The sequence below is a fragment of the Candoia aspera genome, chromosome 10 (assembly GCF_035149785.1).
Source record: "Candoia aspera isolate rCanAsp1 chromosome 10, rCanAsp1.hap2, whole genome shotgun sequence".
Classification (NCBI taxonomy): domain Eukaryota; kingdom Metazoa; phylum Chordata; class Lepidosauria; order Squamata; family Boidae; genus Candoia; species Candoia aspera.
The window spans coordinates 17,503,539-17,529,152 of record NC_086162.1 but is presented as its reverse complement, the minus strand read 5'-3'; the positions used below and the strand labels follow the sequence as shown (position 1 = coordinate 17,529,152).

Sequence of the window (25,614 nt, the reverse complement as noted above, 5' to 3'; positions counted from 1 at the left end):
TCCCCCTTCCACACAATGCAATGTGGGTCTGAGTTGCACAGCAGAGAACAACTCAGCTGTGTTTCCAGGTAAACAAAGACCCATGACGATGTCTTAGATTACACACAACTAGTGTTAAGGAGTTCACAAGAAGGGCTGAAAGAAAAAAGTGCTGTTAATGGGTAATTAAGAGAGCCTCTGGCCTTGGTTTGGTTTCCACTTACCCAAACCTCTTTCTGGTCATTCACAGTAATAAATAAATTTTTGAAGAAGAAGTGCAAGATGACAGTGGTCGTTTGGACAGGCAGACACGAGGTAATGCTAATTATCAGGCGGAACCAATCGTCAGATTGGATGTCACAAAGGGACGCCAACTGGTAGGCTCCAGGAGCAGATATATCTCCAGAAAGGCCATCAAAGGAAGAGAAATTGTCTCCTGGTATCATGATGCAGCGGCCCTCGGTGGGAAAGCAGCCGCGCAGCCCATTTCTCAGTCCACAGGCTTCGCCAGTTCCACAGCTGTAGGGAAGACAGCTCAGCTGGCCAGAGCCTGTGCATGTGCAGCGCATCCTGCAGTCTGGAGAGAGATGGCTCTCTCCTTGCTGGGGAAAGAGAAGAAGACAACTCATGAAAACAGTATCCCATACTTAGAAATTGGAGTCTCAGATTCTCCAACTAAGGGAATGCATGCAGATGGCTATCAAATGGGTTGTGTTGTTCTGTTTTATGATCTTTTTTAATTATTTAAATAAGGATTGGCTTTTTTTAGGTTTTGCTTTCTACATCTCAGAAAAGAACATCACAAAACAGGAATAAGACTATGAACAACGATAAATAGAGGGGTGAAGTTCAATATGTTTCGGAAGTCACCAAATCACATGGCTGACATTAACAGGAAAACAATTGCAAACATCAAACACCATCTGCAATGTGTAATTTAATAAAAGAGAGAGTAAGTTAGAGGCAGTCGGGGGGAAGTGTTATTATTTTGTGCATTACTCAAAATTATGGCTTCAGCCAATTTAGAAAGAGACTGAAAACAGAAAAGATATGAGGGCGAACGCAGAAAAACCATCGTTGTTGTTGTATATGCAGATGGCTGCAAAGCACCAGTGTTTTCGGCTGAAATTCCTATCAAGGGAACAGAATTTTCCATTATATTTTAAGCAAAATGTATGTGTGTGTGTGTGTGTGCGTGCATGCATGTACACATCCATTCACACATCTGTAGCTTTCTTTCTGTGCACGAGGGCTACAAATGTGCTTAGGACTGAAAGACAACCCTAGAAATCAGAACAAGAGGCTGAATTCCATTTATGGAGTCCATATACTTTGGCTGTTGTACAGCATGATCACCACCATCATTCATAGGAGTAGTTTGTGACTCAGTTCTTTTATTGCTCTGCTATGAAACTGCTCCAAGGGCAATATAAGCAGCAGAGTGTGGTATCATTTCCTAAAATAGCAAATTCAGGTGGTGAGTTACGACAGGAATCAAGCCAAAATGAAGCTACAGTGGTTGTTACATGCTTGGAGGAATCCAGAGTTGAAAAAGCTTATAGTGGAATAAAACCCCTTGCCCTCACCGCCCACCCCCCATCAAAATAATAAATAAATACATCTGAATTAGCTCAAGCATGCTTGATAGCAAGAGAAGGTTGGTTGCCAATCAGTCAGTAGGCCATGATGGACAGAGGACTCATTAAACACAGTTTCCTTTCTTAACACAGGCATGGAAATATTTAAATTGCTCTGTATTTTAACTGCATTAACAAAGGGCAAGGAATCCACTAAGGGGGCCTGTGGGTAATGGTAAAAAAGTCAAGATGGGTCACACATAAAAAACAGGACCTTTGATCACACCGTGCTACAGGTACTCCTCAACTTACAACCACAATAGGTACCGGGAAATTTGTCATTAAGCAGTGTGGTTGGTAAGTGAGGCATCACATGATCACTCAATTTTATGACATTTTTTTGCTGTGGTCATTAAGTGAGACATCACATGACTACAACTTGAGACCTCCTGCCAGCTTCCCCATTGACTTTGCTTGTCAGAAGCTGACTGGGAAGGTTGCAAATGGTGATCACATGACTGCAAGATGCTGGAACTGTCATAAGTGTGAGCCGGTTGCCAAGCACCTGGATCATGATCACATGACCCCGGGAACACTGCAACGGTCATAAATCACTTTTTTCAGCACCGTCATAACTTTGAACGGTTGGTAAATGAATGGTCATAAGTCGAGGACTACCTATATCTTGGCTTTTTTCACTACACTCTCCAGACATCCCTGGCCAGAGTTGGCCACAGGATATGACCAAAAATGTCTAGTTGAGGCCACAATGGTGTGATCAAAGTTCCATCCTTTTTAAAAATGTGCACTGCACGTGCTTTGCACATAAAAAACAGGCAAAGCTTCAATTGCCCCATCGTGGCTGCCATCTTAACATTTTCCACCACATCCCTGGAGCTCTCCATTTAAGAACAGCAGTTGATTTCTGGGGAAGAAGGCAGTCCAAATTTTAAAAACCTTCTCACCTGGATGAGTCTCCCATCATGCCAGCATCCACACTGTTCTGTATTCACACAGGCTGCTCCGTTCGCCCATGTTCCCACATTGCAGACACAGCCCTCGATGCATGGATCCACACACAAAAGATTTCCTGCACACGTGCCCTTGCAGCTCCGAGCACAAGGCTCATAATGGGTGCCAGGCAGGCAGCTCAGAGCAGCTGTGGAGCAGAGTTCAATCATATGAGCAAGCTACTTAGAAGAGGTTGGAGAGCCTAAGCTCTTTTTCTATGGAGAGCACATGGATCAGATCAGAAACCAAAAATGAGGAGGAGTGAGTTTCTCTGGCTAGCTTCTCATTTGCTTTTGCCTATCATCATCATCATCATCATCATCATCATCATCATCATCATCATCATCATCATCATCCAACTGAATAGGCTTCTCATTCCTTATTTTCCTCAGGAATCCCAGTTAGGAGATATCAGCATGTGCATTTTGGACAGCTCCATAATAAATGTCTGCTCACCCTAAATGTTGACACCATTCATACAGAACTAGCTGTCCGATCATTTCCCTGTAGTCCCCAGTCTGTGCCTCATTCTCCTATCATTCAACTAAGTAGTCTGTATGAAGGCAGAGTTCAATACTGTAGCTAACTTTAGTTTGTTGAATAAGCCATACAATCATCCATAAACCATAACTTACAAGCCACAGTGGCTGAATTTTCCAGCCATAGGAGAAGGGTTCACATGGCATGTAAAACCAAAACTGTATTATTACTCAGTAAAAAGTGTGAACCTAGCACAGTGGTCTAGGGAAGACAGCATCCTTTGTTTTGGAAATGCAATCCTAAAACAGCAATTTGGATTGCTATGCATACTTTAAGAACTTTAAAGAGCAGGTATGTATGTACCTATGTGTCCAAGTTTAGGGCTGTGGCATGCAAAGTTATCTCTCTATGCTTGGATGACTATGGTCATTCTCTCCCACAAGGAAATTAGCCTGAGAGGAAGGCTCCCTCTGGTATCAAAGGAAGCTGCCCTTTGGAAGCTATTAGCAAAAAGCTTCTGGAGAACCGCTCCCAACATTGCAAGCTCTGCTTTTCCCATAATCTCAGAGCTAGTTTTAGAGAGCCAGTTTGGTGCAGTGGTTAAGGCACCGAGCTAGAAACTGGGAGGCTGTGAGTTCTAGTCCCGCCTTTGGCACAAAGCCAGCTGGGTGACCTTGGGCCAGCCTCTCTCTCTCAGCCCTAGGAAGCAGGCAATGGCAAACTACTTCTGAAAAACCTTGTCAAGAAAGCTGCCGGGCCTAGTCCAGGCAGTCCCCAGGAGTCAGCACTGACCTGAAGGCACCAAAAAGAAAAAAGAAAGTTACACCATGCATACTGGTTTGCTTCTTCTCCATGTTCTATTCCCTGACAAGATGACCATTTCTCGGTCCCATGATCCACAGATTGCCCTCAAATCCCCTTTGTACTACCCCTGCCACCCCCACCCTTTCAAAGCACATTGCTTAATTTCAGAGACAAACTGCCCAAAGTCCTGGCTCTTTACAGCAGAAAACAACTTTAGCAAGGTTTACAAAGCTTCTTTAATCCCAAAAATCCCTGGAAACCATTCAATGACATCGCCACGTTTTAAAAGGTGGAACCACCTCTCCATCTCCATCCATAGCTGCCAAAGGCTATATTCAGCTGGTTACTGCATTAACCCCTTTTCTGGGCTTATGCAACATAAAATCCTACATTGATCCATGTGCAGGGTTCGTACAACATGCTAAGCCTTAAAAAAATCTTACGAAGTTGGAAAGTAACAAGCTTATCATGCTGGGCAAATGAAGCCTCTGGGTCTTTAGCAGATCTGGTAAAACATTAGGGGTAAGCCCAGTGTGAAAAGCCTTTGTTTTGACTTACGGCAAGAGGTGTAGGTTCTCCATTCCCCAATGGTGGCACCAGCCATTTGACAAGCTGTTGCATAGTCCTGAAGACTTTGGCAGAGAGATTCTAACGCCCCATTAGTAGTACATAGCCTGGCCACGCAGTAATTGAAGAAGTGATTTGGGTTAACAGTCGCGTGACATCCACTGAATGGACCTGGAACAGCTTGGATCAACCCACAGTAGTTCTTGGCTTGGAACGTTTCTTGCAGAAGTTTGTCACAAACATGGCATTTATCCCTGCAGCCTTCCAAGCAACTGCCACCTTCAGCTTTCCAAAAGGTTCCAAATTCAGTCAAATCTTGGGCCGGCTTTCCACCGGGCAGGAAGAATTCATCGTTCTTGTCCTTGTTGAAGTTGCCACAGAGCCCCTTCAAGAGGCCCTGGTAGGTACCAGGTAAAGATACTGCCACCCAATCATTCAGGTCATAATAGACACGCAGGCCAAAACCGGTACGAAGCAGCACAGCTTTGCCCTCTTGTCTCACTGAGACATCCCCAAAGTTAGCTGGCAAGAGAAGACGCTCTCCATTGACCTGTGCAACGAGGTGAAGAGACAAAATTGAATCCAATGTAGCTATTTGCATTTTTGCTTCTTAATGAATATCAAATGAATGGATGAACTAGCTCCGTTAAAACTAATGTCAACGTCCCAGAGCTAATATCAAGGAAAGGCAAAGCTTGATGGGGTTAGGCTGTGATACATGACTTATACGTGCAAGCTATCCTTTGCTTCTGTAGGGGGAAGCCAGCATGGGTAAATCAAATCTGTGTTTACAAGATGGATGTGCTAAGTTCTGAATGGAGTGTGGAGTGCTTTGAAAGAAGGTTTGCAAGAAGCACCCATTTAAAGATGCTCTGTGATACAATGTGCAATCTCCCCTGCCTCCCACACACACACACACACACACACACACACACTTCTAAAATGGGAGGTGCTTCACTCCAGATTGCTTCAAGGACTCATCCAGCACGTCAGGAGCCAGAAGAACTCCCAGAAGCAGCTTGTTGAAGCAAATGCAACAACTTCCATTCCTCCACAATATGCAACTCAATGACTCCATGAGAAGTACCTCATTGAGGCAAAGGACAATACGGTTAATCTACAGTATGTGATGCACCCAGTTAGAAAGATATATAGAAGTTTGGTTCACAAATTAGCTGCATGAAGGTCTAATGCAAGAATAGGAAGGTGCCATTCTCCATTCAGTAAAAGCCTGCTGGGAGAAAGAAGCTGTTAGTTTGGCTTGTTCCTCCTCCTGGAACAGGAGGAGGAACCCCAATGGTGCAAATGGTTGTGATCCCATGGAGAAGGTCTGGACTAGATCATTCTGTTGCTGGAGATGAAGATGGATCACCCCTTCCTCATTCCTAGAAATATAGTGTTGAAAGTTACCTTAGAGGTCATCTAGATCAATCCCCTCCTCAGTGCAGAATCCAGTAGCACATCTATGACATATGACCGTCCAACCTTTCCTGGAAGGACTCTAGTGAAGGAAAACTCAGCACTTGATGTGGTTGATAACTCATTCAGTCAGGAAGTTCATCTTGATTATCTAGCCTGAACCTACCTCCTTGAAGTTTTAACCCACTGATTCTCACCCTGCCCTCTGAAGCAAAAGAGAGTAAGTCCACTCTTTGTTCTGTGGAGTATTTGAAGACTGCTATTCTATCTCCCCAGAATTGTCTTTTCTGTGGGCTAAACATGCACAGATTCTTCTAACTTTTCTGAGTACATTGAAGGATTCAGTCCAGTCATGGGACAGAACTTTCCATCAGCAACTCCTCATCACAATTTGAATCATACAGAAATTTGTTTCCACATCTCATCAGCACTCCTTATCCATTCCCTCTGCATCTGCTTCCTGAAAGAGCTCATCAGAGGCTGCCACCACACTGCCTAGTAATAAGTCTATATTTTTGGAAAGCCAAGGACATGATGGTCTTGCGGGCAAGCTCAACCACTTAATTTCATATACCCCTTAGTTAGGCACTATCCCTTCATGAAGCCAATGTGTAAATAGGGTCCAAAGGGAATATGTTACTTGTAAGCAAAAGAGAATTCCTACAACATCTAGCTCTCAACATCTGCCACCATAAATTGCTGATTTCTGCTCTTCACAGAGTTACAGCTGACAAGAAAAGGACAGGTTCTTGGCTCCCTATAGGTTAACTTCTCTAGTACATTAAGGATACCTTCATCAAACCCTCCAATTTTAAGCATGATCATGTAATTTTCTTTGAGTGTGTGTGCACACACGCCTTTGAGTTAGCCTTGACTCCTGGCAACTGCCTGAACAAGTCCATGCACTTTTCTTGGCAACAGTTTCAGGAGTAGTTTGCCCTTGATTTCTTCCTGAGAGAGGGTGACTGGCCCAAGGTCACCCAGCTGGCTTCACGCCTAAGGCAGGACTAGAACTCACAGTCTCCCAGTTTCTAGCCGGGTGCCTTCACCACTGCACCAAAGTGGCTCTTATTTATGTAATTAATACCATTTAAATATTGATCCCCTTATAGCACACTGTGAATGGCATACTCTTAAGGAAATGTTCTGTTTCTCAGGACTCCCCGGTGAAGAAAATCCGTAATTCACAGAGGCTTCCCATATGTCTACTAATAATGAACCCCCCAAAATACAGAACTTTCAATGCCCCAAATGCCTACTTTGTATTTTTTTTGCTTTCGTTTTATTACATTGCGATGCAATTTCTGACATTGTTTTAATATCTGCAAATTAATAAGATACCAATCCTATCAGAAAAACATGTGCAATTCCTCCAACGGATCATAGTCAAAAACCCAACTTTTCAAGCAAGGTTGATGGGGACCCTTGCCTGCATATTTGGCATGAAAGAGACTCACCAAAATTTCCCAGATCTTGTCTCTCTGAAGAACTACATGGTATCCAGAAGCCTGAACCTCTACTTTCTCAGTGCCACTGCTTCCAGCCAAGATGACCACGGAGAACTTGTGTCGCTCGTCACTTTGAGCAAGTATATATGAGCAAAAAGCTGACAGTGAGTAATGCACATCATCAAAGGTGACGTAATTCCAACCATCCAGTGCATAGCAGGTGCCTGATTCTCTGGGGAAACAAACTGGGACATCATTCACCACTTTGCAGGAATCTTCACTGCTGCAGAAGTCATGACACTGAATCGTTCCATCTTCCATACATCGGCAACGTTTCTGGCAGAAAGTGTTGGAGAAAAACTCCTCTCCCTTCTTATAGTATATGCCCTTGAAGTCACAGACACACTCCCTGAGAGGTACACAGTGGTTCCCACTCAGGATGAATCCAGGATCACAGATACAACCTTCACCACAAGGCGCCTTGCACGTAAGTGGAAGCTGGGGGTTTTCACAGGTAGCAGCACAACGGGTTCCACAAAGTTCATAATGAGAGTTAGCTGGGCAAGGCTGAGCTAGTTAGGGAAAAATAAGGAAGTGATTAAGGAGAGTCACAGAAAGGTTGAGCTACAATGCTGTCCACAGCAGAAGAGAAACCTATTAGGTGAACCAAAGTTCTTCCAACTGATGTCACCAGCAAAATTATAAATGGATTGTGCTCAACAGATAGAAAGACATTGGGGTGAATGAAATATTCATTTTGTGACCAGGAATTAAATGTGAAATTGGAAGCTACAGCCACATGCAGCTCCTGGATCAACATTTCATCTACCATAGATGAGGTGGTTCGATTAGAAATAGGGAACACTCTTCTATTGAGCACTATGGGAGGGATTAATGTTGGCAGAATATTATTTAATCATCATATTCATTGCTGCTGTGAGATTGTTTTGCATTATACGTGCCATAAATATGTTTAAGGGACAGGAAGATCACCTGCAGCTTTAGCTACTCAGTTTGTGATTCACTGATGAGCAGAAATATCACAAAAATAATCTTTGGCATGACTACAGTCATCACAAATGCTAGGCCACATGATAGGGATTTACAGCAACTACAATCCAATACAGCTGAAGCACACCAGCTACACTAACTATTGAAGTTCCTCAAGGCACTCTAGCCTAATTGCTGCTCTTAACTTGCCCCCTCCAGCAGTTCAAACTCACGGCAGAAGGTATCGGTCCTCCAATTCTGTAAAGGGAAACTCTTGGCCTGACAGGCTGCCACATAAGTGGCAATAACTTCACACCAAACAGCCCTCTGTCCCCGAGCTTCACAGGTCTTTTTGACGCACTCATCAAAGAAGGATGCAACAGGGATGGCACTGTAGCAGGAGAAGAAGGGCCCATCCAACCGACGCAACAATCCACAGTACCCATCTTGTTGATAGCTTTCTAGCTCAGCTGATGTGCAGGGAGGACAATCTGGGGAACAGCCTGGAGAACAGCCCACCCACCAGTTTTTCCCGTATTCTTCTATCTTATCATCACTGGGGTCTCCATTGGCATTTCCACACAGCCCACACAAATGTCCTGTGAAGTTCCATGCCACAATTGTTTCAATGTCAAGAGTGCTCTTGAATAGTTTGATCAACAGGCCAAAATCCGTCACAATGGCAAAATGTTTCTCATCAGAAGTAACATGAATTGTCTCCGCATAGCTGAAAGGAAGTTTTACTAGGCTGCCATTCACCTGAATAAAACAAAGAATTTAATTTTGATCCTCTTCACATGAAACTAAACAAAACCCCAAATCCCCAGCTCTTTTGGTGCTGAGAAAAAAGAAATGCTCGGAAACACAAGCCAAACAAAGGCCAATATATTGGAAAGCAGGAGAAACAGATGTTTGAATTTTGATCTTTAGGATCTTCTGCTTTCCCCATAATGAGCATAATTAGAATAATCGATGCAGTGCTGTCTAAGATACACAGAGTAAATTACACAGGTTGAAAAATCCAGCATTTCTTGCTACAGAGCCAGAACACTTTGAGCATTGACTGTGCATGCGGTGTTTCTAAACAATCCTTAAACACACTCTGCCACTAAGCAAGGGTAGATATCTAATTGCCTGAAATCACATGTGCCTCAGATTAAGTGTTGTAATCCCCAGTTGGCCCATTAGGATCATACTACTGAAATTCAATTCTATAAAATAGTAATTTTCAGCAACATCATATGTGGCCCATTTTTAATGAATGAAGACCCCATATAAGCACGTTAATGTTCTGTTATTTTAAAAAAAACACCCTCAAACCAAAGTAAAAACATCAGGTGTGCCTACTTGGTGATATAACCATATCATTGATGGAGTGTTAATAAAAGAACTCTAAGCAGCTAACAGCAATCTTGCAGAGTAGAAGCGTGAACCAAAAAAAGGAACTTCCACATTAAGCTTAATTACATTCAAAAATAAATTCAGTCTTCACCCTGTAGTTAGATGAAGAAAAATAGAGATAGCTTACTTTTGTTCAGTAGATATGGATACAAGTAGATTCATAGTAGAAAGCATTTAATCATCACTGGTTCTTTGGTAGCAGAGGATGGTTGGGGGAAGGCTGCATTCCTGCAGCACCTCCTGCTTGCATGTGTGCCCACGAGGTAATAGAGCTTGTTAATCCCCAAGCCCAAGAAGAAGGAGGAAGTGTGAAAATCAGGTGACCCACATGACATCCCACAAGCACAACAGAGATGCAATTTGCTAGAGTGACCCCCTTATACTTATGAGACAAGGCTGAGTTGATCCCTGATAATTCCAACAATCATAACCATGCTGTCGAAAGCCAAAAAATTAGAATACTAATTAAGTCCCTACTGCAAAATTTGTAAACCCTACAAGGGCAGTAAATTTTCTGTTTAATAAATATTTATTGTATTTTTATCCTGCCATTATTTTTTGTCAACTCAAGGTGGCTTACATACCTAATGCTCCCACCTTCTGTTTTTCCCTCAACAACATCCCAGTGAGGTGGGTTGGGCTGAGAGAGAGGGACTGGCCCAAGGTCACCCAGCCGGCTCTCATGCCTAAGGCAGGACTAGAACTCTTCTACTATGCCTGATTGGCTCTTGGGCTGAGAGACAAGGACTGGCCCAAGGTCACCCAGCCGGCTTTCATGCCTAAGGTGGGACTAGAACTCATGGTTGCCTGGTTTCTAGCCCAACATCTTAGCCACAACACCAAACTGACTCTCCAGTTTATCTCTTTATGGAATACACCTTGGCTGGTTACAGTGCTAATACGATGCAACTCATGAACTCACTTCTTTGACTTCTCTTTCAAAGCCATGAGAGACATATACAGTATTCACAGCTGTGCTCCACAACAGTCAATCTGGTTACTGAATTAACCAATTTTTCTAGATCTGCACAATATATCGACCTGGAAATTAACCAAATGGTATGGTTTCATACACCACTATATAAACCAGGAAAAAAAAAGAAAACACTATCCAAGGTTAAAACAAACCTAGATTAGCATGCCATGCAAATGCAACAGTTAGATCTTAAACTGACCTCATTAAACATGTTGAGTAAAAGGATCTTACCTGCGCCTGGTCACCCTGATTAGCATGGAGAGTAATGCTTATTCCATACACTTTTAATGTAATAGCACGTCCTTCAGGGGCTGGGCTGTTCTGAGCTGAGATGTCGAATGGTGTGAGAGCAGGGTTGGGAAGGCAGACCTTAGCCAACTGGTAGATGCAGCTGCCCTCAAACTTATATTTTTGCCCATCAAAGGTGGTGTAGTGATAGTCTCCAGCAGAGGTGCAGGTAGAGAAGCTAGGATAGCATCCTCGGACTCCACTGACCATCCTGCATTGTTCCCCCATTGGGCAGGCAGCTGGGGTGCACACCACAACACCAAGGTGGGCATCACACCTGCAGTGCAAAACACAGTCCTCATCCCAGAATTCTTCTCCTGGTTTGTAATAGAAGCCATTATGAGAGCAACCACAGCTTTCTATGGGCACACATTTGTCAGCGCTAAGGATGTAGCCATCGTTACACTGGCAGGTTTCCACACATTTCTTTGAGCAAAACAAGGGTGCATTGCGGGAGGAACAAGTCACTGGACACCGACTTCCACAGGTCACATAGTGGCTATTTTCAGGGCAAGGGAGAGCTGTGAAAGAAAGAGGAACCTATTAAGTAACTACGATTTTCCCATTCTCCAAACTCCATGCAACCACTAATCTTTTCTGTACATCTTCCATACTTGGGGCAGTTATCCTTATATTTCTCTGTGCTCTCCTACATTGATATATACCCGTCTGTGTACCTAAATTCTAGAACGTCCTGCTTCAGGAAGCAAGGAGGCCAAGACCTCCTCTTTAAGAAGGTGTTCCTTCCACAGGTAGTGTAAATTTTGCTTAAATATGTTATTCATCATCTCCATTTAATTTAATTAGATTTTTATTTTTTCTTCTTCTGTTTTTGTTCCTCTCTTCTATCACGTTAGTTTTGTACTGGCTTTAGTTATCATTAGTACAGATATTAGAAGTCAGGCTAGAACACTGTAGGGAAGACCAAGTGTTCAGCACTTACGGCAACTGATGGGAGTTCTCCAGTCACCAGCTTGGCGTCCTTGCTGGTGGCAGGCTTGAGCGTAAGCGTTCACAGCTTGGCACAGGGTATCATGGTCTCCTCCGTTCATACAAACATCCAAAGCACAGTTTTCGAGGAAAATGTTAGGATCCAAAACAGCATGGCAACCCTGGAAGGGTCCAGTTGAGATAGAGACTATCCCACACTGTCCATCTGTTTTGTATTTCGCCAGCTTTTGCTGATCACATATTGGACATGTCCCACTGCACTCATGGAAACAAAGTGGATCCCCATCCTTCACTGCCCAGGCAGTAGCCCAGCTGATCACATTGGGCAGCAAAAAGCCATCTGGACCACTCCGGTCATCCTCTGGCAGCTGATTGAAGTTACCACAGAGTCCGCCGGTGTTTCCATAATAGCTACTAGGCAGGTGGACTTCTACACGCCAGAGCCAGTCAAAGGTCACCCATAGGCCAAAGTTGGTCTGCACATTGGCTAAGTTGCCACTTGAGAAGATGTGGATCTGGCCTCCCAGAAGAGATACTGGCAGGTTGAAGATCACGCCATTAACCTGTATCAGAGGGGTTGGAAAAGAAATCCACAAATAAGTGTGCTTCTAGGCAGCAGAGAGAGAGAGAGAGAGAGAGAGAGAGAGAGATCAATCCGAGTGATATATACAGCTATCACCTATGGATTTCCCATCAGCACAGTAAGGAAAGACAGACTGCAGGAAAGATACCACACTCAGATACAGCCCTCAGCTATTCTGTTATTAAGTGAAGAGTATTACTTAAGAATGACAGTTAATAAGTTGGAAGCTTTTTCCTCCCATCAACTGACTAAGAAAGCTTGTGGGGGTGGGGGGTGGAAATGCAAAATGGATTTTCAACGTAGCAATAGATAAAATTGCCCTTACCCGGATTCTGCCATTTTCACCTGTTCGGATGGTTATCTCCAGCTCGTACACATGGATGTGCACATCTCGCACGTAGGAGACAGCTGTGTTACCCCCTCGGTTTTCATTCTTTGTCACCACTGAAAAGGGTACAAGGCTTTTATTGCTGCCTGTTGACTCAGAGAGCACATAGGAACAAGTGCCTTGGAAGTCGTAGCTGTAGCCATCAAAGGTATGACAGTGTGGGTCCCCCCAGCACCAACAGTTTCCCACGTAATCTGGGACACAAACAGCTTGTCCATCCTTGATCTGGCATGTCTCCTTGGGACGGCAAGTCTTAACTTTGCAGGGATCTGAAAGAGAAAGATAGGAGGCTGCAGAAAGTAGAAACTAAGTCTAGAAGAGGATCAGTAGGACTTGAAATTTATATTTCTGCAGCTGGGATCACAGTATGGTTGGACTCACACACGTACTTAATCTGGTTGCATAGGTAACCCATTTTCTGGGTTGCACAATACATTGAACCATAAACTACCCTGAGTTCAAGTAGCCAGAGTTTACACCCCATGTTAAGCCAGAAAAAATCTACCCAAGATTAAAACTAACCAAGTTTAGTATGTTGAGCAAATATAGCCATTACGTTTGTTAGTGACTTGTTAAACATGTTGGACAAATACAGACTAAGTGGATGTTGTGTTAGACCAGTGTTTCTCAACCTTGGCAACTCTAAGATACGTGGACTTCCAACTCCCAGAATTATCCAGCCAGCATGTTGGCTGGGGAATTCTGGGAGTTGGAAGTCCACACATCTTAGAGTTGCCAAGGTTGAGAAACACTGTATTAGACTTACATATAAAATCATCCCAGGTATATAAATGCTCAGAAAGGCATTCGTTTTTATTGATGCAAAAATATAAAGAATTAAAGTCCCTCCCATAACAGCTACTTAAATTAAAATACATGCATTTCACACAACATTGCATTCAGCTATAGCCTATACACACAGGATCATTCTCTAGCATGGCTGAACTATTGGTTACTCTCAAGCCCATCCTGTTGCTTCCTCCATCCATCAAATGCTCACAGAAAGGTGATACCACCCATTACCTTTGTTCTGGCACTGCATAATCCCATCTTTCACCACACAGGCTTCACTGGCCAAGCAAGCATGATCTTCACAGAAGAATCCTCCGGCTGGACTGCAGATACATTTTTCATTGCAATTGTTTTGCAAGATCGGCACATTAGGCTGGGTGTCAGGAAAACCACCACAGGTAAGAGAAAAGGATCCAAAACCATATTTTTTAACAATCACATAGGGAGAAAGTTATCTACAGCAAGGCAAATCTAATTCAGGAGCCATGTTCATGTACTTCTGGCAATTCTTCCACCAGCTTTGTGGAAGAAACAAGGCGTATTTAGAAGCTGGCTCACAAATATGTGGAAGTTTCCTGGAAGAGAAGATCCTCACTGGTTCCTGGAAACGCTGTTTGCCTTGAAGCTATTATTCCTTACTGAGTTGAGGGAGAAGAATGGAATCCCAGGTTAGCTGAGATATCTATTAAGAATTCATAGAGGGATTGGATCTGAGCAGTCAGAATCCACTTGTCCCTTGGCCTTCCAGTGCTTTTGTGAAATGTTATCATACTGAGTTTTTCCTTCCATTGCATTAATTCACAATGAAGCCATTCATAAAATGACCATAATCCCCTGAAGACACCTTGAACGGTTTGCTTTTGCTGTGAGGTTCTTGTGTACCATCTTGTAATATGGTGCAACTTGCCAACTCTTGGCTTAATTTATCTGTATGACCATCACACGGGGAGTGATAATATCAGGAGATTAATAAAACACTCTACAGGCAACAGGAACTGACTAATTAAGGAGTACAGTAACTCTCCAATAAGATTGAGCTGCACATAACAGACAAGAAGCTATTATAAGTAGTTACCAAATGAAATTAGTTTCTCATTACAAGAACAAAAACAATCTACTAAAGATAGGCTACCATTCCATCATTTTTTTTTAAGAGTGGGGGGACCTCCAAAAATCTGACTCAAAAAAAGACCCTATATCAAGTTAGTAATGATGTGGTCTTGATTCCCCTTGAAAAGTGAGTTAAAGAAGTGATAATGCCAGATTAAATGGCTAATAAGGATGTGATTTTAGATTAGCAGGCCAACTAGAGAAGCAAACTCAGCTCCAGTACTGCCTTCTTTTTCAACATACCGGGAAGTATGTGTTGTGTTCAAAGCAACCGCACTCATCCAAGGAGATGCATTTGATGCCATCTGAGAAGAAGCCATCATCACATTGACAACCTTCAACACAGGTCTCTGGGCACTCAAGGTGATCTGTAAGCCCAGCACAGGTGACTTCACAGATATTAGAACAAATGGTGTAGTGGCTGTTGGCTGGACAGGTCAGAGCTACAGGAGAAAAGACAGGGAGAACTAATCAGCTAGGGAGATATTATAGCCAGTGGTGTAAGTAGAGCTCTCTGGGCCCCGAGGAAACTCTCACATATTTTCCCCAAAGATGAGAAATCCCAGGTATCAAGCTGCCCCACAGCTGCAATTGAAAACAGGTGAGGGAAGGGACATGCCATATCTGGGCTGCAACAACCATTAGGTAGCAACAGTTAGCATTGCCTGTATTTTCTTGCAAACATCTAGTGGTCACCCAGTATTTTGCAGCTGAAATATTGTATGCCTATTATTTCTCCCCTTGTTCCTTTTCAAGCAGGAAGGAGAATGAGAACTAAATGAGGAAAAGAGCAACCAGCTTGGATTTCTGGGGCCAAAGGGCTTCCTAGGGCTCCATTTCCAGTGCCTCCTGCTTCTGTGTTCTGTGACCTGGGAATAGCAGTGGAAGAGGAGGTGATAGCAATGGCAGTGGCCCTTCTTTCATTCTCTTCTTCCTTGCCATTGTTCCATAACAACTCCTACTTGACCACACACTTAGGCTACCATGTCTTGAAAAAAAGATGACCACTATATGGCATGGGGCAAGGAGTGGGCAGAAGGAGGTTCCTGGTGGGAGGGTCCCATGCCTGTAGGCCCTAAGGTGGTTTCCTCCTCTGCCTTCACTACATTTACCAATAGTTATTGTAGAGGTAGTAGATTGTAATCTTCTGTATTTGGGAGAGCAACGTGTGATAGTGACCAGAGCAGGGAACCTGCTTGGGCCATAACCAAGTGAAGGGAAAGGAGTGGTAAGTGCTGACTGCCTTCCAATTATCTGCTTCATTCTCTCTATCTCTCTTCAGGGTTCTTAATTAAGGCTGCGTGAAGCATCAGAGATTCTATTTATAGGCCATGTGGCCAAATCATCATTTGAACAGAATCTTCACATTGCATCTTCTGACCAATTCGATGTGTCAAACAAAATTAGGTACCTTTGAAGATTTGGTGGACTTTTATCCATGTAGGCATGTACTTTGATCAGATCAACTCTTCCCATGGCACTGACTCTGATTTTGCATCAACTTTCGGAAGTGAATCACAGGACGCTAGCTCATTCACACACCCCTATTCTTTGTATCAGGGACATACACCTTTTTCAATCTGAGTGTCCCAATTAGTAATGTTTCTCAATTGCTACTCACGGCAGAAGTCTGGGCTCCTCCAAGGCTGGATGTTGACCTTGGCTTCTTGGCAGGCTGCCACATAGCTCTGGATACTATGACACAAGATTTGTTTGTCCCCACCACCAATGCACAAATCAAGGATGCAGTTGTTTAGATAGGCAGTGGGGTCCACAACAGCATGGCATGAACTGAAAGGCCCATCTGAGGCTGTGAGGATCCCACAGAAGGTGCGCTGTTTAAAAGCCTCTTTCTTCTCCTCCTTGCAAATTGGGCAGCTGATTCCAGAGCACCCATCAGTACAGGGGACGCCAGGGGTCAGGATTTTCCAGGCAGCAGCAAACACAGCCACATCTGAGACCACTTTGCCATCTGGCAGCTGAAGATCATCTTTTTGCTGCCTGTTGTAGTTTCCACATAGGCCACCCAGCTGACCCTGGTAGGTGCTGGGAACAGTGACTCTCACATGGTAAGAGAGATCATAGGTCAGCATAAAACCAAAGGAAGTCTCGATCCTCTGGTAAATGCCATGTTGATAGATTTGGAGATGCCCATCCAAAAGATTCACAGGGAGACGATGGAGTACTTCATTTATCTGTCAGAAAAAAGAATATATCTTGGTGAAAAGTTGTGTCAGACAAGTGAAGAAGGATGAGATTGGTACATCACTGAAAGTCTCCCAAGTACCTTCAAAACTCCAGAAGATGTTTTTAAAAAGAGGCAGATTTCACTTCTAAATAATGTACACCCTGGATAACAAACAAAGAACTCTCATTTATTTTTTAAAAATGGTTTGATCTCAGTTTGGAGAACTATCAACATTTTTGACAAGTGTTCAGTTGAATAGGGTGACTAATTTGTAGTTGAACACACTGGGGATCTAGGACTTTGCTATGAAACTAACCTCTCTCAGTAATTAGTGTCTGGTAGACCAGACCAGGAAATCAACTCCACTGGGAGGCTAAAACTACTTTTATTGAGATTGGCTACCATAACAGAATCTTGCAAGTCCGATTGTTCTATTCCTCCTCCTCCTCCTTATAGTTCAGTGAATTAGGGAGGCATCTACATGATCTGCTTCCAAATGTTATTTCATTGCTTTGGACTTAAAAAATGTTTCAGCCCCTTTTGCCTAGGAAACAGTTCCTTCATATCTCTGATGTCACTTCCTTACTCTTTTCAGTTAGTGAACGTCTCACCCCAACTGGGTATCCACCTCTGAGATCCAGCCATGAAATACTAACGATCATCACTGGGGTCTTCAGGAAGGGGGGCATTTTCCCACCCCTACCCCACCTTTTTATCTCCTGGTGTTTCCAGGTAGATAGGTCCTAATGCTGCCAATCAAAATATAGTGTAGCTATTCTGCTTTTTCAGTTTATTTTTTTAGTTCCCCAGTAAGAAAAAACAAACGTGGCAGGGAAATAAGAGGGGAATTATTAGTGGAAAATATCCTCATCAGGGATCCCTGTGCAATTGACTGGTTGTACAACAAAGCCCATGTCTGAAAGCACTCTTGATTAGCCATCTTTTTCTACTGTTTGCCTGTCAATGGCTATGTTTCTGTTGCAACAACTATTTTTAATCTTCTCAGACACTCCTCTTTAATTCCGTCCCCCAAGATGGAGTGAAACGAATTAAGAAAAGTCAACTGTGATACAGTTGCCTATTTTTTTTCATTTCCCTTGACCCAGGGGATGTGAAAATGGAAACAGGCCTAGAAATGGAAGGCCTAGTGATGATTTTGCTCCAGTTTTGGGATAGGTAAGAGTTAGTTGATCTAAATTAAGCCGTTCGCAGGACATGCTTGACTAGAGGGAGGGGGTTTAATCCCATGCATGACTGGATTTCTTCAGGACTAAATCTTATCCCCTGGAGGTTAGTGGACTCAGTTAACTGATTCCATGTTCAGGTTCACATGGCACACTAACACCCTCATAACTGACTCAGTAGAGGGTGTTACAGGAACAGGGCCATCTTCTAGTAAGACAAAGTTATCCTCAATCCAAACGTCTGCAAGCAAACAACCAAACTCAGAGACTCCTGCTGATTGCATCCATGCAATTTTCCTGGCAGCATTAACTTCCCAGTTAAGCTAACAGTCATCAACTTTTCAGGGAGTTCCTCCATCCAAGTACTAGCCAAGCCCAACCCTGCTTAGTTTTCAAGATCAGCAGTACTCGACTACAGCTGCCAGTGGCTGAGACCATCATGTATTGCTTAAATCAAAATGTGGGAAATCAGCCCTGCTACATTTAGAGACCTTTCAGTCACACGGAGTAGGACACTGGACATTTACTCCATAAGTTACCTCCTTAATTAATTACAGCTAATATTTTATTATTCTTCATGGGGATCGATTTTCCCCAGCAGGGAGAGGAAGCCACCACCACCACTATTCTACATGCACATCCAGTGAACAGGATTAAGAAACTCACCTGGACATATCCCCACTTGTTTTGTAGCAGAGAAAGCGCAAACTCAAAGACCTCCACTGAGACCAACTTGGGTACTGCAATGTTTCCATTCCCCCAGGCCTCATTGTGTACCACTACAGTAAAAGGTTCCAAATTCACATTCTTTGTGTGAAACTTGGTTAGGATATACGAACAGGCACCCTGGAAGTCAACGGGCAGCCCATCAAAAGAAAGCAAGAGATCTCCGACAAGAGAGCAGGTGGCGCTTCCAATTGGGTAGCATTTCTGGTATCCATCCCATAGCTTGCATTCTTCATTGGGGCCACAAGGGAGCACTTCACACACCACATTCCCACCAGCCTGGCAGACGCAACGTTCTTGGCAAGTTGGATAGAAAACTTCTGAGGCTGGATAGTAACGTCCCTGATAGAGACAGCCACACTTTGCTATTGGTACACATACATCGCCACTCCGAACAAAGCCCTCATCACAGACACAGTCCTCGGAACATTTGGCGGGGCAAGGAACTGGGACATAAAGGCTGCTACACGCCTGGTCGCATTCCTTAGCACAAACTTCATAGTGACTATTGGCAGGACAAGGTGCAGCTGAAAATGAAAACAGAACAGATGAGCTACACGTGCTTCAGAGGTAATCCTGCCTGGGAGTAAAACTCATTCCTTGCAGCATAAAAAAAATGGAGCAAAAATACAGTCGCAACTTTTTTTTTAACTTTTTTGACTAATGCACTGATGATGTTACCTTAGTTGGGTAATGAAACATCTGCAAACAAACAACCAAGCTCAGAGAGCACCAAGGACTCCACAGTTCAACCCTGAGCTACAGATATTCTCTTCTATTTTTTTTTCTAAGAACTTTATTAAAGTTTCAAAGAAAAGTTAAAATACAAAATACAGAAAAGTTAGAATGCAGAATTAAAGAAGAAAAACATTAAGAAGTGCAAGAATAGCAAGAAAATTAAGAAGGTGACTACCAACCTTCTCCAACACAGATATAACTACTTATTAAACTATCTTAATCCCTACTCTTAATTAAACATTAACATTTTTATAAAAACAAACCAATTAATTGTCAAAGTCTTCTCTTTTTTTAATGTAGTTACTTGGCACAAGCAGGCTTCTGATTTATATTTTGTGGTTGTGTCCTTCCTCCTTTCATTTTCTCTCCAAGAATGTAATGAAACAAGTCAAAAGGAGAGTGAACAGAAAGGCTGTGGGGAGTGAGAATTCCTTTCAAAATTCTCTGTCAGAAAGGTTGACAGTGCAGAAAGGTCCGCCTTTCTGGGTTTTAACTTAAAAAAAAACTTGCTACTGCACTCACAAATAGTTTAGGGCTCTGCTGTGTGTTGCAGTTTCCTTGTGGAATGAACACCTGGCCAGACAGTGCTATACCATGTAGATGAGCCTCCATGCATAGCAAGCAAGTGAACTAAAAGATAGAGCCACCCTTTCTGCCACATTCCTTCCCTCCTTGCAATTGTTTACAGAAATGATTTTACTTCCTGAGAAAGAAACTCTTTTCACAGGCAGTAAGGTAATTCCTCAACACGAATAGGGTAAGATTTGATCCAGTAATACTTGTTCAGCTGCAAACCACTATAAGCACATAAATCCAAAGGCTTGCTTGATGGCAATCCAATAACAAACATAAGGAATGAGGACTCAGGTGCCTTGAGTTGTCCCAGCCTAACTGGGTTACAGAGATATTGATCAAGCTATCTGCAAGGGGTGGGGGGCGTGGAAAGAACCTGCCAGGTGTGAAGTTCATTCTTCATAGAAATCATACGTCCTACGGTGAGGCTGTGACATGGAAAGTAATGGCCTCACCCTTGCATCTAGAAAGAGCAGCTGTCCTCTGTGGTCCTACTCCAGTACAGCTGCAATCTTCAGATGGGTGAAGGGCATGATCATTTGATCTCTTACCTACATTGACTCCATCCTCTGTGGTCGGTTTTCCCAATCCTACTAGAAATGGACTTGTCTTCCCCAATTCCCACACAAAACCCCACTTTAGATCACAGAGCACTCACGGCAAAAGGTTGAAGATCTCCAGGCATATATTGTGATGCCAGCAGCTTGGCAGGCTGATGCATAGCTGGCAATTCCTGCACAGATGAAGGCATAGCGTCCCTTGAGGAAGCAGTAGTCATAAATGCAATCCTGGAAAGCAGCTTCTTGATCAACATGGCCATGGCATTCCCTGAAAGGCCCATTCTTGGCTACAATGAGACCACAGTCCCAGCCTGAGGCCCCCTGCTGTGCTGCTAAGACTTCAACCCCTGGGCATTTGGGATCTAGGACTTCTTTGCAGCTTGGGTCAAACACCTTTGTGCCTTTAGCACCAAACACAGGGATTTTGGGAACAAGGATACCCCCAGGCACAAGAGCATCATCTGCAGGTTTATTGTTGAAGTTCCCACATAGGCCACAGAGGGTATTTCTATAAGTGCCAGGTACAGTCATCTTTACATGGTGGTCCCAATTAAAGCTAACCATGAGGCCGAAGTCAGTTTCAATCAGAGCACTTGGGCCTTTCCGATATATCTGGACTCTTCTTCCATCAGAATTATATGGCAGGAAGGTCAACACCCCCCCAACCTATGAAGGAGGAATAGGATGCTTATGTTAAGCAAATGAAAAGGAGCAATGGTATAAAAAAATCAAGCACAAGGCTACCTCCCATCTCTACTGTCCTTCTCAAGGTCTGCACACCTGAACCAAGACCAACAACAGAAATAGGGAACATTTTTTGACCAGAGATCATACCATTTTTGACATTTTTTCTACAGTAACTGAAGGAGACAATGGTTGGGGGCAGAGACTTGGTGAGATCACGGGACTGGAATTTTTTTAGTAATTTCTTTATGTGCATCTCTGTGCATTAATGTGCATATGTTACCTTTGATGCCTGGTGATGGAGCCTTCAAAGAAAGGATCTGGAATCTCCTTGCAGCCAGAGCCTTATGATACCCATTATCAGGAGGACAACCTGTAGCTTAGAAGCAAAGTGTCCATCTTGGGGTCCTACAGGAAACTCTTCCCCATTTTTTAAATACTCAAATGATATGTATGATCAGCTGGCCTACAGATAAAATAATGATGACATCCTAATATTATTAACAGGAGAACAGCAACCAGCTGGATTCCTATCAGAAGCTGATCACCCAATCAGTTGTGTTACAAGTGCTATATTGCAGCAAGAAATCAGAAATGAGTTACTGCCCGGAAGAAGGATGGGGTGTGTAGATGTACGAGCATGAAATGCTTCTATAGAGGTGTGCATTTGGAATGGTACATATGAATGTACGTCACTATCTATGGGTCACCCAATGTGGCAATTGATATGGTCCTCAAGGCCAAAATGTTGCTTGCCTCCAGCAGACCTGGATTATTTGTGTCCAGTGAAACCCAGTAGCTCACTAACAGCTGGGTAGCCTTGTATGGCATCCACTAGAGGTTATCATATTGGTTTGACTGAAAGATAGAAATAGCAAGTTGGGTCTGTTTTAGAGGCCTGGTATAAACTTCATGCATCATCAGTCTTTCGTAGGACTCATCTTGTGCAAAGAACATCAGAAAGGGGTAAAGATTATAATAACCAGATACTACCCAAACTTACCAAGATTTTCCCAGGATATTGCCTACTGATTATGATCTCAATACCATAGACGTTGACTTGTACACTCCGGGTCCAGGTCACAGCACGGTTTCCCCGATACTCATTCTGGACATAGACACCAAACCAGTTCAGATCTATGGGTCTATAGCACACTTCAGTGAGGACATAGGCACAGGGCCCTTGGAAATCAAATTTATACTTGTCAAAGGAAATATAGTGGGGATCACCATGTGCAATGCAGTCACCATAGTCAATAGGGTAGCAATCCCTCACACCTTTTGCAACTTGGCATTTTTCTGTAGATTTGCAAGCCTGTTGGGTGCACTGAACCTGGTGTGTGGCTGGATTGCACACACACCGCTTCGTGCAAGTATCATCAGCCCAGAAACCCTCATTGGGGGCAAAGAGGTAGCCTTCATGCAGACATCCACAACTGCTCTTGGGAATGCATTTCCCCTGGCTCAGCACATAGCCTTGCAAACACTGACAGCCTTCTACACACACAGCTGGGCAGAAGATTTGCTTCTGAGTTTGGTCATCCAGGCAGGTGGCTGGGCAAGCTGTTCCACATAGTTTGTACTCGCTGTTGGGAGGACACTCCAGAACTGTGTGAAGAAAAGGAAGAAAGTTGCAAATATTTTCTTCCTTCCTGTGCAATTGAAGAAGCAAGAATAGGGATTGCTAGATGGCATCTCTTTAAAGATGTGCTAATACACAGTGACAAGACTATATTTATCCCAGATTGATAAGTGGCTGCTGTCAAGAGAGCACATTACTGTAATAAGATCCTCACCTGTTGAAACCATTTAAAAATCAAATTAATCCTCATTCCCCATAATCAGACATAACGCACTCCCAAACGGCCAGCTGCAAAAGGGCTGATGAATTTGGGAAACCACTTAATGTTAGCTCTGACTTCACCTCTTTGAAAATATATCACACTTTACGTATGTGAATATATCTAAATATATCAATCAATCATTGACTGAACCATTTATATTGATTTGGGGGTTCTATATTTTTGCCACACTAGGTGCCAATCCACTTCAAGCAAGTGTATTTGTTTCCCAAGCTTATCTAGAATTTCACAAGCTTATCTGGAGATCAGAAGGTCACAATGTAAAACAAAGCATCATCCCTACAAAGGATGCACAATCTGAGGCCACAGGGGTGGCATCTGGCCATCTGAAGACTTAATTCCATTTCCAGGGCTCCTTTCAAAGGTCGTTGCCAAATCATAGTTTTTAATGTGACAGAAGGGGAAGTGATCATTAATTCATTCTAATTTAACTGCATTCACTCCAGTTTAGAATTTGCCTTCCATGGAGTATAAACCCCAACTCAAAGGTTAAAGGTGAACCTCAGCCTGCATGAAAAACATTGAGTTTTCCTGATCCGAATGATCGGTATATACCATGTGGCCAGGGAGCTGCATAAAATTCTCACTGGTTTTTATATAGCCCCTAAGCCTGTTTTCAGCTGTTCACCAAGTTTTAGTAAATTAAATGTGTACTTAAAACTGGGTAGAGTAGGCGAGGTATAGATGGAGGAACTGATATTTTAAAAAATGGCTGGATTTTAAGAAATAACATTAATTCAGAACACACTGACTTTGTGCTTTGGTTATTTTCTTCCTAGTCACACCCATACTCATCTCTTGGTAACTTTACAATACGAGCTGAGACTCTCAGTTTCACAAACTTTTTGTTCCCGTGTTGATACTAATAGAAATCTAATTCTGTAAGTATGGGTTTTTATGTATAAAGAGGTGTCCCCCAGCTTGAGGATGCCCTCAAATTTGAAAAAGTACAAATATTCTTTAGAGAAAAGAACTAAAGGAGGAAATAACAGGAAGAGACAACTCATGAGAGCTGAGCATGATTATAAACATGAAATGCTGGCTGATTGACTTTTATGAATAGATTGGAATCCAATAGAGAATTAGGACATAGAGAGTGTCTTTGGAAGCTGCTTCAAATCGAAAGTAATTATTTCTATTCAAGATTGTCATGGAGACTTCTTTAACAAGATTTATTGAGATGAAAGGGACGGGGTTACAAGGATTTCGACAACTGAACTATTTCCCATTTATAATCATTTTATCCGCAATACATTTGGGTGATTTTCTTAGTCTCTTTCTAATAGCTTTTGGGGTGAGGTTCTTTTCATGATAATGGAGGAGCTTTCAGCCAGAGTTTACAAAATTAGTTCCTGAATCCTCAACGGTCTGTGATTGACCACTACAAATAACCTCGAGGTAATATTTTACATTGTGTCTTTGAATTGCTCCCTCTGCATCCAGCTCTAAGTCATTTTACATGGGGTGGGGGTAGGGGACAGCATTCCCACCTTATTTAATTCCTTGCATACTTACAGCATCCAGCAAATTTTCTCCATTCACCAATCTGAACCCCCTCTTTCTGGCAGTCATCTGCATAGGATGCCAGAACATCACATAGAGATTGTTTGTGTCCTTGATTGGCGCAAACATCATAAACACAACCATCGAAGTAGAACTTGGGGTTCACTTTAGAATGACAAGGAGTGAAGGGGCCATCTGAAGCCTTGATTATTAGACCACAATATTGCTCCGATTGGTATTTTTTGGCCAGGTCAGCCTGGCAAGGCACACAAGGCCCATGGCAATCATCCCAGCATGAGTCTCCGTCACCAGCATCCACCTTCCAACTCTTGCCAAAGGCAGTGGCATCTGGTGCCATCGTTCCTGTGGGTGTTTGGAAGTCATCTCCAGGATCCTTATTATAGTTCCCACAAAGGCCACAGAGACCTCCATAATAAGCACTGCTGATGGTGATACGCAGGTGGTGATTCCAGTCATAAGATACCCAGAGATGAACATCGGTGACCACTAAGGCAGAAGCTCCACTTTGCAAGATCTGTAGAGCCCCCCCATTTAGGTAGATGGGTAGGTGTGCCCGAATGCCATTTATCTGCATCGTGAGAAAGGACAGTTATAAGAGTTACAGCACTTCAGCCACCAACAGAAGCAACTGTAATTGTAAGAAGGATTCTCATCTGGAAAGGAAGTGATTGCTAAGATATTTTCCCTACTCCTGGCTGAGGGGGTTGGTAAAAGGTAAAGGTAAAGGTTTCCCTTGACGTAAAGTCCAGTCGAGTCCGACTCTAGGGGGCGGTGCTCATCTCCGTTTCTAAGCCTTGGAGCCGGCGTTGTC

At 43.2% G+C, this 25,614-nt stretch overlaps 1 protein-coding gene across 1 annotated transcript in view; it reads right to left on the bottom strand.

Annotated features, from left to right (window-relative positions):
- LOC134503496 (IgGFc-binding protein-like) overlaps positions 1-25,377 on the bottom strand; it is a 28,786-nt gene extending 3,409 nt beyond the window's left edge. The window contains exons 1-15 of the mRNA XM_063312297.1: positions 24,795-25,377; positions 22,421-23,025; positions 20,832-21,399; positions 18,803-19,389; positions 16,386-16,959; positions 15,008-15,207; positions 13,886-14,027; positions 12,800-13,131; positions 11,884-12,454; positions 10,884-11,461; positions 8,509-9,034; positions 7,295-7,857; positions 4,410-4,968; positions 2,522-2,715; positions 204-581 (exon numbers count right to left, since the gene is read on the bottom strand). Coding sequence (XP_063168367.1) covers positions 204-581; positions 2,522-2,715; positions 4,410-4,968; positions 7,295-7,857; positions 8,509-9,034; positions 10,884-11,461; positions 11,884-12,454; positions 12,800-13,131; positions 13,886-14,027; positions 15,008-15,207; positions 16,386-16,959; positions 18,803-19,389; positions 20,832-21,399; positions 22,421-23,025; positions 24,795-25,377 — 6,960 coding nt within the window. The remainder of the gene's footprint in view (positions 1-203; positions 582-2,521; positions 2,716-4,409; positions 4,969-7,294; positions 7,858-8,508; positions 9,035-10,883; positions 11,462-11,883; positions 12,455-12,799; positions 13,132-13,885; positions 14,028-15,007; positions 15,208-16,385; positions 16,960-18,802; positions 19,390-20,831; positions 21,400-22,420; positions 23,026-24,794) is intronic.
- Positions 25,378-25,614: the final 237 nt, after the last annotated feature.